The 14,726-nt window shown below is 44.2% G+C and overlaps 1 protein-coding gene across 11 annotated transcripts in view; it reads left to right on the forward strand.

Annotated features, from left to right (window-relative positions):
- Nucleotides 1-14,726, forward strand: part of LOC128415460 (very-long-chain enoyl-CoA reductase-like) — a 46,711-nt gene that overhangs the window by 4,624 nt on the left and 27,361 nt on the right. For 9 of the 11 annotated variants that reach the window (XR_008330972.1, XR_008330973.1, XR_008330971.1 and 6 more), the window contains exons 2-7: nt 4,201-4,251; nt 4,503-4,554; nt 4,971-5,015; nt 7,276-7,379; nt 9,328-9,443; nt 9,565-9,670. Coding sequence is in view for 8 of the 11 variants with exons in the window: in XM_053391674.1 (XP_053247649.1) it covers nt 4,201-4,251; nt 4,503-4,554; nt 4,971-5,015; nt 7,276-7,379; nt 9,328-9,443; nt 9,565-9,670 (474 nt within the window). In the remaining 3 variants the exon portion in view is untranslated. The remainder of the gene's footprint in view (nt 1-4,200; nt 4,252-4,502; nt 4,555-4,970; nt 5,016-7,275; nt 7,380-9,327; nt 9,444-9,564; nt 9,671-14,726) is intronic. The other 2 variants (XM_053391678.1, XM_053391677.1) reach the window with 1 other exon arrangement.

A 14,726-nucleotide genomic window follows, 5' to 3' on the forward strand; every position in this document is an offset into this window, starting at 1 on the left:
GGTTACTTCTGGGTTTCGCCGCTCGCGCATGCACAGACGCGCAAAATGACGTCACTCGCACGCACAGAAGCAGCAAATCACGACTCATGCGTGTGCAGACGCGCTGCTGCGGGTTGCGCTCTTTTCATGTTGCGAACGGGCCTCCGGAACGGATCCCGTTCGCAACCAGAGGTACCACTGTATTCTGGATAGCACAATATAAAAATTAATAAGCACGTATCTTGCAAAGAAAGCCTCTTTGCAGGAGACCTGGCATAACCTCCAAGCAACCCAGTTGAACACAACCCATCAGTCATGTATTGTGACATGCCAAGCCCTTGACAAGTGCCCTGTTTTCAGAGTCCAGACAACCAGGAAAAATAGGAGTCTTCTAGAGGCCTGGTGAGTTGCCATATTTGGGCTGCATTTTGGCATGGGTAGGTCTGCTTTACAGAGTCCAAAGGCAAATTATGAGAAGTACTAATATTAAATGAGCAGGAATTCACTGTGTTGGCTTCCTTAGAGGGCTTTTGCATCCACCCTAGGCTTGGAAATAGGTCATTCCAGTGCACACATTTCTTTCTGAAAGAAAAGCATTTGTACTTGACGAATAAAAAGCAAGCTCTTCCTCAATAATTTATCCCCCCTGCCACCCTAACGGATATTAGTGGGTTGTTGTTCTTGTTTTGCTGAGTTATTTGGAAAGCTGTTTGCTATCATTGGTGGGCTAGAGTTATTGGAGAAGTAGCAGTTTTAAGCGGTGACAGCTATGCTGAGTCACGTAGCTTCTGCGACCAATAGCAACTTCGATTTTTTTTTTAGAGAGAGGTGGCTCAAATTGTGTTTTCCAAAACAGCAGTTTTAAAAAATGAAGACCCAGCCAAATTTCTTATACTCCTGTCCTGTATAGGAAAGGGCTTTTCCCCTGAACTGTGCCAACGCGAATGGCTTCTAACTGCTTTCCCCCTGTGCCAATGAGGTACAAAACTAGGCTGGCGGGATGCTGGTACCAGGTAACCTGTATTCCATCAGGACATTGCTGGCGCATGAGGTGGGCATTTATAGGCAGATCTGGGAGCATGTAAGGGTTGGTTGGAATCGTATGCTTTCTTGGGTTTTGGTTCCATTGCTACACATGGCACAATGCAGAGAGGGCACTTGGGAACCCATGGCAAAGAGAGTCTGGGAGTGTGGGTGAATGTTAAGATGCTTGTTCCACACTGGTATTGTTTTATAAAGTTTGCAAGCAGCAGATATTGCAGTGTAGCTTAGAACAGGAAAAACCCACTACTGTAAAGTAAAGGGAAAGGGACCCCTGACCATTAGGTCCAGTCATGGCCGACTCTGGGGTTGCGGCGCTCATCTTGCTTTACTGGCTGAGGGAGCCGGCGTACAGCTTCCGGGTCATGTGGCCAGCATGACTAAGCTGCTTCTGGCGAACCAGAGCAGCACACGGAAATGCCGTTTACCTTCCCGCCGGAGCGGTACCTATTTATCTACTTGCACTTTGACGTGCTTTCGAAGTGCTCGGTTGGCAGGAGCAGGGACCGAGCAATGGGAGCTCACCCCGTTGTGGGGATTCGAACCGCCGACCTTCTGATCGGCAAGTCCTAGGCTCTGTGGTTTAACCCACAGCGCCAATTGTGTGATCTAGACAGTCTACAAAGGGGCACCTTTGCATATACAGTTGTGTGCGTGCATGTGCATTGTGTGAGTAGTGATCCCTGCACAATCAGATGGTCTTGGGCAGATGTTGTTCTACTCGATAAACTTTTCTTCAGTGGATGCTCATCTAACTGTTCCAGTCAAGCATCTGTTTGTATTTCCTCCAGTGCTGCTGCTTGGCAACAGACAATTGCAAAGAAATAGTTCCCTGGCATGGTTTATTGCCAACTCTGGCAGAGGAATTTTGATCTGAAAATAGACTTACATGGAGAAATGCTTGGAAAGATTAATTTGACTACTAAGAAGTAATCAGGTGCTTGGGGTATAAGGAGAAATTAATGCTCTTGCTCTAATTAAATCAAAAGGAGGCTCACTTACACAAGCACTTTATAACAGCACAGGCAGGATTAATTCATTTTGCACTGCTCTTATCCCAGCCTGCTTGTTCATAGATTGCAAAGTAAGCATTTTTCTCATGAGTGATTTTTTTTGGGGTGCGGATCAATATGGTATTTGTTTGTAAGTACCAAGTAGGACAATCTAGCAACAGGAAAGGGCTGGGATCCAAGTGGCTAACCATAAATGGGAAGAGGTGGTAATTAGGCCCACACGTGGGTGGCGCTGTGGGTTACACCACAGAGCCTAGGACTTGCCAATCAGAAGGTCGGCGGTTTGAATCCCCGCGACGGGGTGAGCTCCCGTTGCTCGGTCCCTGTTCCTGTCAACCTAGCAGTTCGAAAGCATGTCAAAGTGCAAGTAGATAAATAGGTACCGCTCTGGCGGGAAGGTAAACGGTGTTTCCGTGTGCTTCTCTGGTTCGCCAGAAGCAGCTTAGTCATGCTGGCCACATGACCCGGAAGCTGTACGCTAGCTCCCTCGGCCAATAAAGCGAGATAAACGCCGCAAACCCAGAGTCGGCCATGACTGGACCTAATGGTCAGGGGTCCCTTTACCTTTACCTATTCCTGCAATTGCTCTTACAACTTTTAAACAAATGTCATTTTCTAGAAAAAAGAAGTTCCAGAACTCACCATGAAAACCTCCCTTTGTTCTCTTAGAATGGCAATAGCGTCCACCTGAGAGGTGCCTGAGTTCTGTCGAGTTCCGACTTAAAAAAAAAAGAGGCCAGTCTATGAGCATTTGATAAATTTAATTATTTCAAGGTTTATGTCCCACTTACAACATTGCATACTCAAAGCAGCATAATTTGACTTTGCAGTTCATTGGGAATATACGTTGTACAGTGGTACCTTGATTCTCGAATGGCTTAGTTGTTGAGCAAATCGGCTCCCGAACGCTGCAAACCCAGAAGTAAGTGTCCTGGTTTGCAAACGTTTTTCGGAAGCCGAACGTCCGACGCAGCTTCCGATTAAGTGCAGGAAGCTCCTGCAGCCAATCGGAAGCCACACCTTAGTTTTTGAATGGTTTGGGGCATTGAACGGACTCCTGGAACAGATTGAGTTTGAGAACCAAGGTACCACTGTATGCTGTACTAAAGAAATGTGGTCTAATTCATGAGGGGGGGAAATACCACTCCTGTAACAATAGTATACATGCAGTGCATTCCTATGTAATATGGTATACATGTCTTCCCAGAAATAAGCTCCATTGAATTTGCTTCCTCAGCAAATAAAATTTCAGGGTGGGATGCAATGACATATCAAGCTGATGTAAAAGTTCACTGAGTCAAGGAACCACCTGGAACATGGTGGTGACAAGATAGGGCACTATAACACCTCTGTGCTAGCATTGCAGGGGGTTGGACTAGACGCAGTGGTGTCCAAACTTTTTTCAAAGAGGGCCAGATTTGATGAAGTCAAAGTTAACCTTTTTTAAGGATTTTACCCCAAAGTTGAAAGTTGTTGAGCTTTTTTTAAGATTGAAGGATTATGCCCTTCCAACTCTACAATTCTATGATTCTATAATAATTAGCACTGTTACACCAAGTTCACATACAATGCAAATATGGCTGGAAACAGTGCATAGAATGGATGAACTTCCTTACACCATTCCAGACACTACATTGGCACAACAGCATGTGCTTATTTCTTCAGTGCTGCAGGATCCTTAGCACAGCAAAACTGGTTTCAAGTCCATGTCATGACACTGGTTTCATGATTTTTGACCTGGCAATATATCACAAATCATGGTGTGTGTGTGTGTGCTATTCAAAAATCTCAAGGGGGAGGGTCCATGAAGCCAGCCAATGCCTCTACATAGCTCCATCCTTATTTCAGACACTGTGATATATCAGTATTTCAGATTTTTTTTGTCTGGTGATACGTCATGGTGTTGAAAACTAGGTATCTCCAAGACCTAATAATTTCCACTTGCCAGTTAGGTGCCACTCTGTTGTTATCCTACAGTGACTCTGTGGATCACAGTTAACATTCTGTGAAGCTAAAAGGCTTATGTACACCCCCTGGTTGCAGAATATGGCTTAGCAACCAGCTTAACAACTGTTGGTCTGATCACTGTTTCCTGTTCACACAGCTACAAGAAGCCGTCACGGCGAGATTGTTCTAGCTGATTTATTCACTTGGTATTTTCTCTTAGGTTGAAATCCTTGATTGGAAGACAAAGCAACAATTATGCTTTTTGGAAAAGGTAAGTAATCATAATGTTATTACTGCAATTTAACCGAATTTTGAGTGATCCGTGTGCTTTAGTTATATTTTCTTAGTAATTGTTTAAAGCATCCTGTTTGAGATGGATCAGCATCATTTTCCTCCATATCACAGATAGGGAAGCTCACCCTTAATTTCCTGTTTCCTAAAATGTAAAAAGGAACCGATTAGCTTGAAAAGCCTTTTTTTGAATGCCTGCATGCTTATAGATATATATTTTTTGTTACCTAGGTTGAGCCAAATGCTACAATAAGTGATATCAGGCTAATGTTCCATAAATTATGTAAGTATGTGTGTTTTTCAAAAGAATCTGTTTAAAAAGTGAGGGAAGCTTTCCAGAAATGCTTGAATTATATGTCATTGCATGGAGCCTGAGCGCCACTGATGTCATAGAAGCCATGTATCGTCTTCTATGTACTTTGAAGCAATTCTAGTAAACCTGTACAAAAAAGTAGTTATTCCCCCCCTTCCTTGGTTGCCCTTCCACCAATTTGGTAATTTGCTCATATTTGTAAATTCAGAAGTTCTCTGTTTGTGGCACAGACATCCCTGCCCCAGTGCTAGGAAACTGAGTGGACTTTATTATTATTATTATTATTATTATTATTATTGTTGTTGTTGTTGTTGTTGTTGTTGTTGTTGTTGTTGTTGTTATTATTATTATTATTAAAGTTGTGTGATTTTTTTTTGTCCCTACAGATCCTCAGTGGTATCCTTCAAGGCAGTCTATAAGGCTTGATCCCAGTAAGTATTATATAGTGAAGTATTATTCTTATTATTTCATTTAAATACCGCTTTTCTTATCTTGGAGCAGTTTATAGTGAAATGTAAAACCCCATTACAATATTGCTGTATCATCCAAAAGATGTATTAATGTTAATTCGTAGCCACAGAAACTATGAAACGCCAATAACATTAAAGGATCTGTCATCAAGAGACCCCTTCATGGATCACTGCCTTGCCGTGGCGAAGGGGCTTGAATAACTCAGAGAAGCTATGAGCCATGCCGTGCAGGGTCACCCAAGATGGACAGGTCATAGTGGAGAGTTTTGACCAAACGTGATCCACCTGGAGCAGCAACCGGCAAGCCACTCCAGTATCCCTGCCAAGAAAACTAGATGGACAAAGACAACAGGCATGTAAAAGTTATGACGCTGGAAGATGAGCCCCTCAGGTCGGAAGGTGTCCAACATGCTACTGAGGAAGAGCGGAGGACAAGTACAAGTAGATTCAGAGCTGATGAAGCGGCTGGGCCAAAGGTCACTCAGTTGCGGATATGCCTGGAAGCAAAAGGAAAGTTGAATGCTGTAAAGAAAAATATTGCATAGGAACCTGGAATGTAAGAACCATGAACCTGGGAAAGTTGGATGTGGTCAAAAATGAGATGGCAAGAATAAACATTGACATCCCGGGCATAAGTGAACTGAAATGGACGGGAATGGGCGAATTCAGTTCGGATGACCATCATATCTACTACTGTGGGCAAGAATCCCGTAAAAGAAATGGAGTGGCCCTCATAGTCAACAAAAGAGTGGCGAAAGCTGTACTGGTGATGTATGGAAGTGAGAGCTGGACCATAAAGAAGGCTGATCACCGGAGAATTGATGCTTTTGAATTATGGTGCTGGAGGAGACTCTTGAGAGTCCCATGGACTGCAAGGAGATCAAACCTATCCATTCTTAAGGAAATCAGCCCTGAGTGCTCACTGGAAGGACAGATCCTGAAGCTGAGGCTCCAATACTTTGGCCACCTCATAAGAAGAGAAGACTCCCTAGGAAAGACCCTGATGTTGGGAAAGATTGAGGGCACAGGGAGAAGGGGATGACAGAGGACGAGATGGTTGGACAGTGTTCTTGAAGCTACCAGCATGAGTTTGACCAAACTGCGGGAGGCAATGGGAGACAGGAGTGCCTGGCGTGCTCTGGTCCATGGGGTCACGAAGAGTCGGACACGACTAAACAATAACAACAACAATCAAGAGAAGTCTATAATCCTGCAGTTGTAGATAGACCAATGGCTGCCTCCATGTTTATCGCATGTATGCTTGGGTAAAACAGAGCTCAAGGGATGGACCAAGGACTTCACCTGGAAGAAGCAGGCCATGCAAGCTGAGAATGTCTCTTGCTGTCTTATGTCCTTGTTCAGTCCTCTGTGCAAAATGAGAATGGCGATGCTGTTAGGCCAGCGGGTCCTTTTCTGGTCTTGGGCGACGCCCAACTTTACTACCATCTGCAGCTGGTCTTGGGCAGGACAAAACCATGCGTGCATATATAAAACAGCAGTCATTCAACACTTACTGCTACACTTTTTATCTCTTCAGCTATTCAAGCTACTCCAAACAATGTGCTTATGGGAGAGGCCATAGTTCTATTGCTTTGCCTTTCTCGGAATCATTAGTCAACTCTTGACATCTTGTGTTTAAGGTTTTTTTTGGGTATTGGGACTGGGCAGTACCCTTGCCCGAGCCAGTGGAGAGCTGCTACATGTGGGGAGTAGTCAGTTCTACACTAGACAGGTCAGTGGTAGGGCTGATCAGCATATCTTTGTATCCTCCCAAACCGGTTTGAAGTCCAAATCATGATACTGGTTCCATAATTTTTGACCTAGCAATATATCACAAATCATGATGTGTGTGTCTGTGTGCTATGCAAAAATCACAAAAGGGACAAACCCTGGAGCCAGCCAATGCCTCTACATAGCTCCATCCTTATTTCAGATATATCACAATGTTTAGCTGGGGATTAACCACAATGTTGAAAACCGGATATCACCTAACCCTAGTCAGTAAGGCCGTATATAGTTCTCACACTCCCATGCCCCCCACTCCGAGTGAACATGGCATTTAATTGGAGCAATAAGCTCCTTTTCAGCCAAGGCTGATTGCCATAAATGCAAAAGTGTTAGTAGGTCAGCAGGAAATGCAGGCTTTTTGATTAGGAGTCATATGCTTCAGCGTTCCTCTTTGGCTGTCAAGCACCTTAAATTTTTCCTCTCTTCTTCTCAGAAGGAAAATCACTGAGGGATGAAGAAGCCCTTCAGCTGCTCCCTGTTGGCACAACCGCTACGCTCTATTTTAAAGATCTAGGGCCCCAAATAGGATGGACAATGGTGAGCTTCAAAGCCTCGAATGTTTTAATGTTTGCCTTAATTAATCCTTGCATCACTTTCTCCTTGTGCTGGTGATCAAGTCCCCAATTGTGCTTTGGTTTGCCAACTAGCACAAGTGGTAGGAGTCTCTCCCCAGCCCTGCCATCTTTGTCTTTCTCTCTCGTTTGCTCTCCCCTCCTTTTTGTGTGTGTCTGATTTATAAGATGGTGGGGTGAAGAATCCAAGGGCGGCGGTGGGGGGGGGGATAGAATTGCCACAAATACTTGGCAGGCAAACACATCACAAAGCAGCAGCGGTTGCTTGGCAACACGACAAAACACAGCTTGTGGAAGGCAATGGCAATTAGGGGGTGTTGCAGAAACAACAACACAGGGACCAGGTTTTCCTAAATTAGGGCAAGAGACCCAGAGGCAGGCCAGCTGCCCATCCCAGTCCTATTGAACAGGACGGTCAGCGACAGAATAGTAACCCTGGTCACTTCTTCCTTTTATTCTGAGCCCCAGTACCTGCAGAAATTCAACAGGTGAAATGTTTCCAAGACATAAGGACATAGATATTTCCCCAGTTGACTTCTGTCTTTCACACCTGTTCAAGACACGCATTGGCCTGGCTGGAAAAGCTAGCATGGGAACAAAGGCAAAGCTGGGATCTGTGGGAACAGGAGAAAAGGAATTTGCTATTCAAAGCTCCGCCCCCTGCCTCTGCCCCAATACCTTTGTGCTTCCTCTTTAATATGCCCTGTTATGTTGCTAGTAACTTGCAAAGCTGAAAGCAGTAGTTTGAAATGTGAATATTATAAATATATAAATAGTATAATTCACACGCAAGTTCTCTACTGCTGGGCATAACTGTTTCTCATCCTCCAAGCTTCTTCTCATTTGGACATTCCTGCACAGATGGAGGCGTCCTTGGCTGGGTTCCAACATAAGCACATGCTGTGAAAGGGGACATGGGGAGAGGGGAAGCGAAGGAACTAGCAATGTGTTGGAATCCGTGGCATTAAGAGGAAGTAAGTGGCTCATGCGGAGCCAAATTTAGGACTAGGTGTCTTCTGCCTTTCATCCCGCCAGGATAACCCAAGTTATACAATCTCTGTGAATTGTGCAGTTTGAGCATTTCTGCATCGTTAGTTGTCTTATTCTACTTGCACTTTTTAGAGGAAGGATAAGGCACCAAAGGCTTGATGACTAGATATTCTGCTCTGGTTTCTGAGTTTTTACCAGAACTTGCAATTCACGTCTTCAGAGACACGAAGGCTGCAGAATTCCTTAAGCAGCAGCTTAGATTACTCACATGCCAAATTGTGTTCTCAGTCCCCACCCCACCCCACAAAAAATCATGCAGGACCTTGTAAAGCTGCCTGACTTTTGGGGGCATTCATCCAATCCATGCTATATGCCCACTTCAATGTGGTTTTGCATGGATAGGGATAAAATGCTGGAACAAACTGTGTGTGTATGAAATAGCAAATTCTTCTTGGACATCTGTACTGATTGGAATAACAGCATATAGTGTTGGTGTAAGGAACCAAACCATGGCTAACATCTTGACTAAAGCAGCCCACCCCCCATTTTGTAATTGTTTGCCCCAGGGGCTCACTTGAAAATCTTTTGATGCTCAGGACCCTTCCCCCGCAATAAACCTAGACAAAAATGCCTGTTCCTCCCCCCCAAAAAAACAGACAAAATGCTTGCCTCCCCCAAAAACAGACAAAACCAGCTATATACCCACCCGTGAAAAACAACAGACAAGAAAGCAAGACAACAACCTCCCTCAAAACAAGCCACCTGCCCACCAATACACACCTAAATAAAGGGGCCTTGACAGGTGCCATGTCTGAGGGTCCCCACAGGTGCCATATTGGGGACCTCAGTTTCCCTTTCCCTGGCATCCAGTGCTGCTGAGAATTGCCGTGGTAACCACCTAACCACCTCTCTCTTTTTTGCAGGTATTCTTGATAGAATATACGGGCCCATTGTTCATCTATTTTGCGTTTTATTTCCGTATGCCTTTTATCTATGGCCTGGATGACAGGTTTCCCTCGAGCCGGCACCCCGTAGTTAAGTAAGTTGCACTTCTAAGGCCGGAGGATTTAATTCTTGGGTTTGCCGCAACTTTATTCCGAAATGTCTTGCCGTATTTGTCTCTCTAGCTTTCTGAAACGCTTTTATCTTGCTGTTTCTAGCCTGGCATGTATCTGCCATTCTTTCCACTACATCAAAAGGTTGATTGAAACAATATTTGTTCATCGGTTCTCCCATGGGACTATGCCACTGAGGAATATTGTTAAGGTAAATTTGCCACACAATCTACTCACAGCCCTTCTGTAAAATTCAGATCTGGCTGCCACCTTCAGCACGGCAGTACCCAAATCCCTGGCACGGCTTTCGGGGTACGGTGCTGCCTCCTGCCACTCACAATGTTAACATCGATGTGACCTGTTAACATTAACACCTCACTACTGAAGCTTGTTTTTTCCACATTACCATTTTTATTTCTTCCATAGTTTTTTCTCCGACTGTTGCTCTATAGCCACTTAATCCCTTCTAGCCAAGCGCAAAGGCCCTCCTTGACAGTGTGAGTTTCCTCAGCTCAGTGCTTTGCATAGCAAAGGTCCCGGGTTCAATCCCCAGCTTCTCCAGCTAGGGCTGGGAAATCAGGGGAAGCCTCTGGCAGTCCTTGTTTACAGTTCTGAGTTAGATGGACCAATGGCCTGGTGCCATATAAGGCAGCTTCCTATGCTCCTGAGCTTACTTTCGGCTCCATCTAGGGAGCTAGTGGGCTTATTGCAGCAAACAAGCTGGAACTGGGCTTGAGACTTGATGTAGGCCTGTTGTTGAAAATGACAGCCCCCCTGTTGGATTCCTAGGGGCCCAGCTCTTTGTGTTTTTGGGGGGGAACTGGGACCCCCAATGTTAAAAATATGAGGGCAAGCATGGAGCTGAGCGTGGCTTCAGTAGTTGACTCCTCCACCTGCCACTGCCACCTGCCATGAGGGGAAGAGGAGGCCAATCGTGGAGCCCAGTGTGGTGCCAATGGCTAGTGGCTCCTCTTCCTGTTGTGTAAGGGAAAGACAGGGGAATCAGCCCCAAGCCAGTGGCAGAAGGAGAGGAGTTAGAGAGGAGGAGCCACAGGCCACTGAAGCTGTGCTACCGCCATGTTCAGCTACGCCCTCCGGCTCCTCCGTTCTGACGTGCGCATGCGTGCCATCAAGGTCCTCCATCTCCCTTGCAAGTTGGCGTCTCTGCAGCCATTGATGAGAGCAGAAAAACACACTGCATGCTGATGTCACTGCACAGTTAAACCTATTTGAAAAATTGGCATGGGACTACTGCGCTGTCCTGTTGCGTCTCCTAGTTCAGCCCCATTTACTTCTAGGTCACCTTCAATAACCCATAGCGATTGCCACACATAAAGCAGCCTCTCCTAGCCACTCTGCCACATTCCTTCCGGCTTTCACTCCTCTCTGTCCCTACATCTCCGCAGTGTTGCCACATGGCCTGAGCCCTTGCGCCTTTCCCTTGCCCGTGTTCAGGCTCCCTACACCCCACTCTCTAGGGCTGCTGTTTTCCTTCAGTCTTGTCTTCTCAGTTGCTTCCTTGTTAGTCTTCTCCACCTGAAAGAGGAGACAGGACTGTTTTTCAGAATGAGAAATTTGAACTGCAGCAATAATTGTCGGTGAACGCTGTACAGTTTGGAAAGTTTTATTTTCTTTTTATGCTGCTTATCTCTCACATGCTTTCCCCCTGAGACATGACCCATGTGGTCCTTGCCCAGACTGACAAGTGAGAAGCAACAGGGATAGAAGCTATTACCATCTTACAGTTCCCATTCCCCAATAGGTCCCTTCAGTCCTGATAACGTTAGTGGGAATTGTGATATCATCATGACATGATCTGTGGCTTCCACTGATGTGCTCTGAGGTACCACCCTGTGAAGGAAATGTCTGGTGTTTTCTAGCCCATAGACATGTTCTGCATTTTCTGCTTTTCTCTGTGAACACACTGTGGGTTTAAGCTCTGATCTATATAGCATGCTAGGGCCAGTCCTCACATTAAAAATAAAATAAAATCATGTGGTGTAGCCCTTGGGGAACTGAACCATTCAGAGTGCTTATGGGGGATTGAATTATTTGAATCTTCTCCCATGCTAAAAACTCCTTCAAGGTGGAAATAAAACACACCTGGGAGAAAGTGTGTGTACTACCCTTATGTACTACCTTTCCTCATCTAGTGTGGTGCTTTTTAAATTATTGTTAAGTGGAGAATATATATTATATTTCACCTACAGTGTGAAGTGACACTATATCAAAATGGTTGTTCCTTGTGTCTTTATGAGTCTTAAAGACTTGGCTGAAATCTTTGAATGGTAGGTGCAGAACGCTTCACAGAAAATCCACCTTAGGTATCTTAAACATACGCTAGAAGCAGAGTATTATTAAATAATTCTACCTAGATAGCAAATAAGAATGGTTAGACTGTGCATTTGAAATACAGTTGGTTAAGCTGTTCTGTCAGGTGGCAATTGGAAAAAACTTGCTTTGCGTGAATGCCTGCCTTGTTGGTGTTTCTAGCCTGTATCCTTCGCATGAATTCAGTTTGACTACTCTTTCCTGCAGTGCTCAGTACCTGTTTCAGAAATAACTTCTAGAGAGCCAGCTTGTAGCACCCACAGGACCTTGGTGATTTCAGGAAACGTGGGACCGCTTCTGGGCTCACAATCTGAAACCACTCACATGGAAGCGCTGTTGGTTGACAAACAGTGCCTACACTTGGGAGTTTTTTGTCTTGTCACTACGTTTTGTTTGATGGTGTGGGTCATGTAGGAAGGCCATGTTTGGAGATGCTGGTATTCTCAGAGTGCATATCTCATGGACGTTGATGTGTCTCTGGTGGCAGCCCAATTCCCAAGGCGCTTTTGTTGTAGACTGGTGTTAAGATCTGAACTCGGCCATAGAATCAGCAACGCATAGTGCTTTGTTCCAGCAAATCTACCCGTGCTTATAATTAGTTAAATTTTCTGACAGCTTGTATAAAACAGCTTGAATAAAATACTTTATTTGGCCTGGGCATTTGAAAATTCCATTTAGGAAATGCTATGATATATATTGTGTAGAATGGCTGATGGAATTGCATAGAACCGTTAGCAGTTCCTGTTAATATGGCTATAGGAAGAGAAAAGTTAGTGATTTTTAACTAATGAAATGGACCCAAATGTACTTGCTATGGCAGTGATGAAATGAATATTTTCGGTTTCTTTCTTCTTAGATCTGCTGCATCCTGCCTGTAACCCCACTTAATATTTTTAAGACAAAAAGTAGCAAGGATTATTCATGTTGCACATGAACATGTTCACCTATATGGTACCCAAGATTTCTGTGATCTTTCCATGCACTTTTTCTTAGTTTCCACTTAAGGCTGTAGACCTCCTTGGTTAGGATACAACTCCTAAGAGTACAGCTCTCTGGGATGTTTGTAGAGGTCCTTTTGATGGTGCTTTAAGTGCTTCAAGTAAGCCCTATGCTGAATGACAATGCATCTGAAGAATAAGTTGGCTAGTGGCAGCTGGCCAGTTATTTTATTACTGCTATCAATTTCAGGTGAAGTGGAGATCACTTACTCTTCAGTCTGTTATTCAGACTGGCTTATGTTATTATGTAGTTCACATTAATTACAGCATTTACCGTTCAATTTGGTCTAATGCAGATACTTATCCTTAAAAAGTATTTTTATTCTGTCTTGGAAGAACATCAAGATTGGGTGAGAACAATCATAGCCACTGATGGCTTGCCTATACAGTAGCTGCTTTGGTTATTGTCAGGACCTAGTCAAAAAAATCTCTCTGTATCTTCTTCTAGCATACTCACCTGAGAGATTCCACTGTGTGGAACTGTCTACAGTTACAGTACAGTAAGTGAAGTAAGTGAAGACACGCATAATATTTTTAAACCAGTAGAGGTCCCTAGGAAAACAGATTGATTGTTAAACTACTCTGGTAATTATACAGCTGTACCTTGGAAGTCAAACGGAATCCGTTCTGGAAGTCCGTTTGACTTCCAAAATGTTCGGAAATCAAAGCACTGCTTCTGATTGGCTGCAGGAAGCTCCTGCAGCCAATTGGAAGCCACAGAGGCCCCATTGGATGTTTGGGTTCCAAAGAACATTCGCAAACCGGAACACTAACTTCCAGGTTTGGGAGCCAAAACGTCCAAGTACCAAGGCATTTGGGATCCAAGGTACAACTGTAGTTCTGTGAGGGGGTGTTGTTAACCGGTCTCAGCACCCTTAACAAATTACAGTTTCCAGGATTCTTTGGCTGTTTAAAGTGGTTTGATGCTGATTTACCTATAAAGTGCAGATAGGGTTTTAGTCAGGACTTCTTGACCTGGCCTTTCAGATGTTAGAATCATAGAGCTGGAAGGGAACCTGAGGGTCATCTAGTCCAACCCCATGCATTGGCAGGCGCCATTTTTGGACAACTCGCACCATCACTGGACATTGGCCGTGTGGCTGATGCAAGTTGCGTTCCAGCAGCATTTGGAGGTCTCTGAAGTGAATGAGCATTCTTCTCCCAATGATACAAAAACGCATTAATACAAAAATCACCTGCCGTAGCTGCATGAACTATTGAAAAAAATAAATGAAAACATAAGTGATAGCAGTGATACTCTGGAGCTTTGTTGGATAGGAATAAGAGGCTTTTGGCTGTGGCTGCATTTAAAAAGTTGGCCTGGGATCAAGGCCCTGCATTGCCAAGTTTCACACCAGTATTGGGGACCACTCACTTTTATTAGCTGCTGCCTCAGTGCATTAGGCTATCTTAGCATTGGAAAAGAAAAGAAAGTGTATTTGGTGTATTTGGGCACCAAGTTTCTTTCTGCTATGTGTAGTTGAACATTATCACAAGAAGCCTACCTTGGTCTAAGTTAAATTAACGTTTGAGCAACTGTCTGTTCTGTTGAAGACACTTAAGAACAGTGGCTCATTCACATTTAATGGGATTTCCACAATTCTCAGCATTAGCTGGGAAAGCCCATGGGTGCCTTTTGCACAGAGAAAGTTCTAGAGTAAAAGACATAACAAATTGGGGCTCGTGTTCTCTTGTTAAATGCATTATAAACACTAGTAGGGAGCTTAACTCTGGGGTCAGAAGCGTTTAAAAGTTATGAACTTTCCTCTGTGCTACAAGCAAATGAACATCAAATCCAGGCTTAACAAATAACTGTGAGGAAAATTTTCTCATTTTAAGAGCTATTTCATTAAAATTTCTCCTGAAATTTATAAACGTTGGGTTTTTTGGCTGAATGTTGTCAAATAATAGGCAGGTCCAGATCTTTTTTTCAGTCAG

This window comes from Podarcis raffonei, chromosome 6 (genome assembly GCF_027172205.1).
Source record: "Podarcis raffonei isolate rPodRaf1 chromosome 6, rPodRaf1.pri, whole genome shotgun sequence".
NCBI lineage: Eukaryota > Metazoa > Chordata > Lepidosauria > Squamata > Lacertidae > Podarcis > Podarcis raffonei.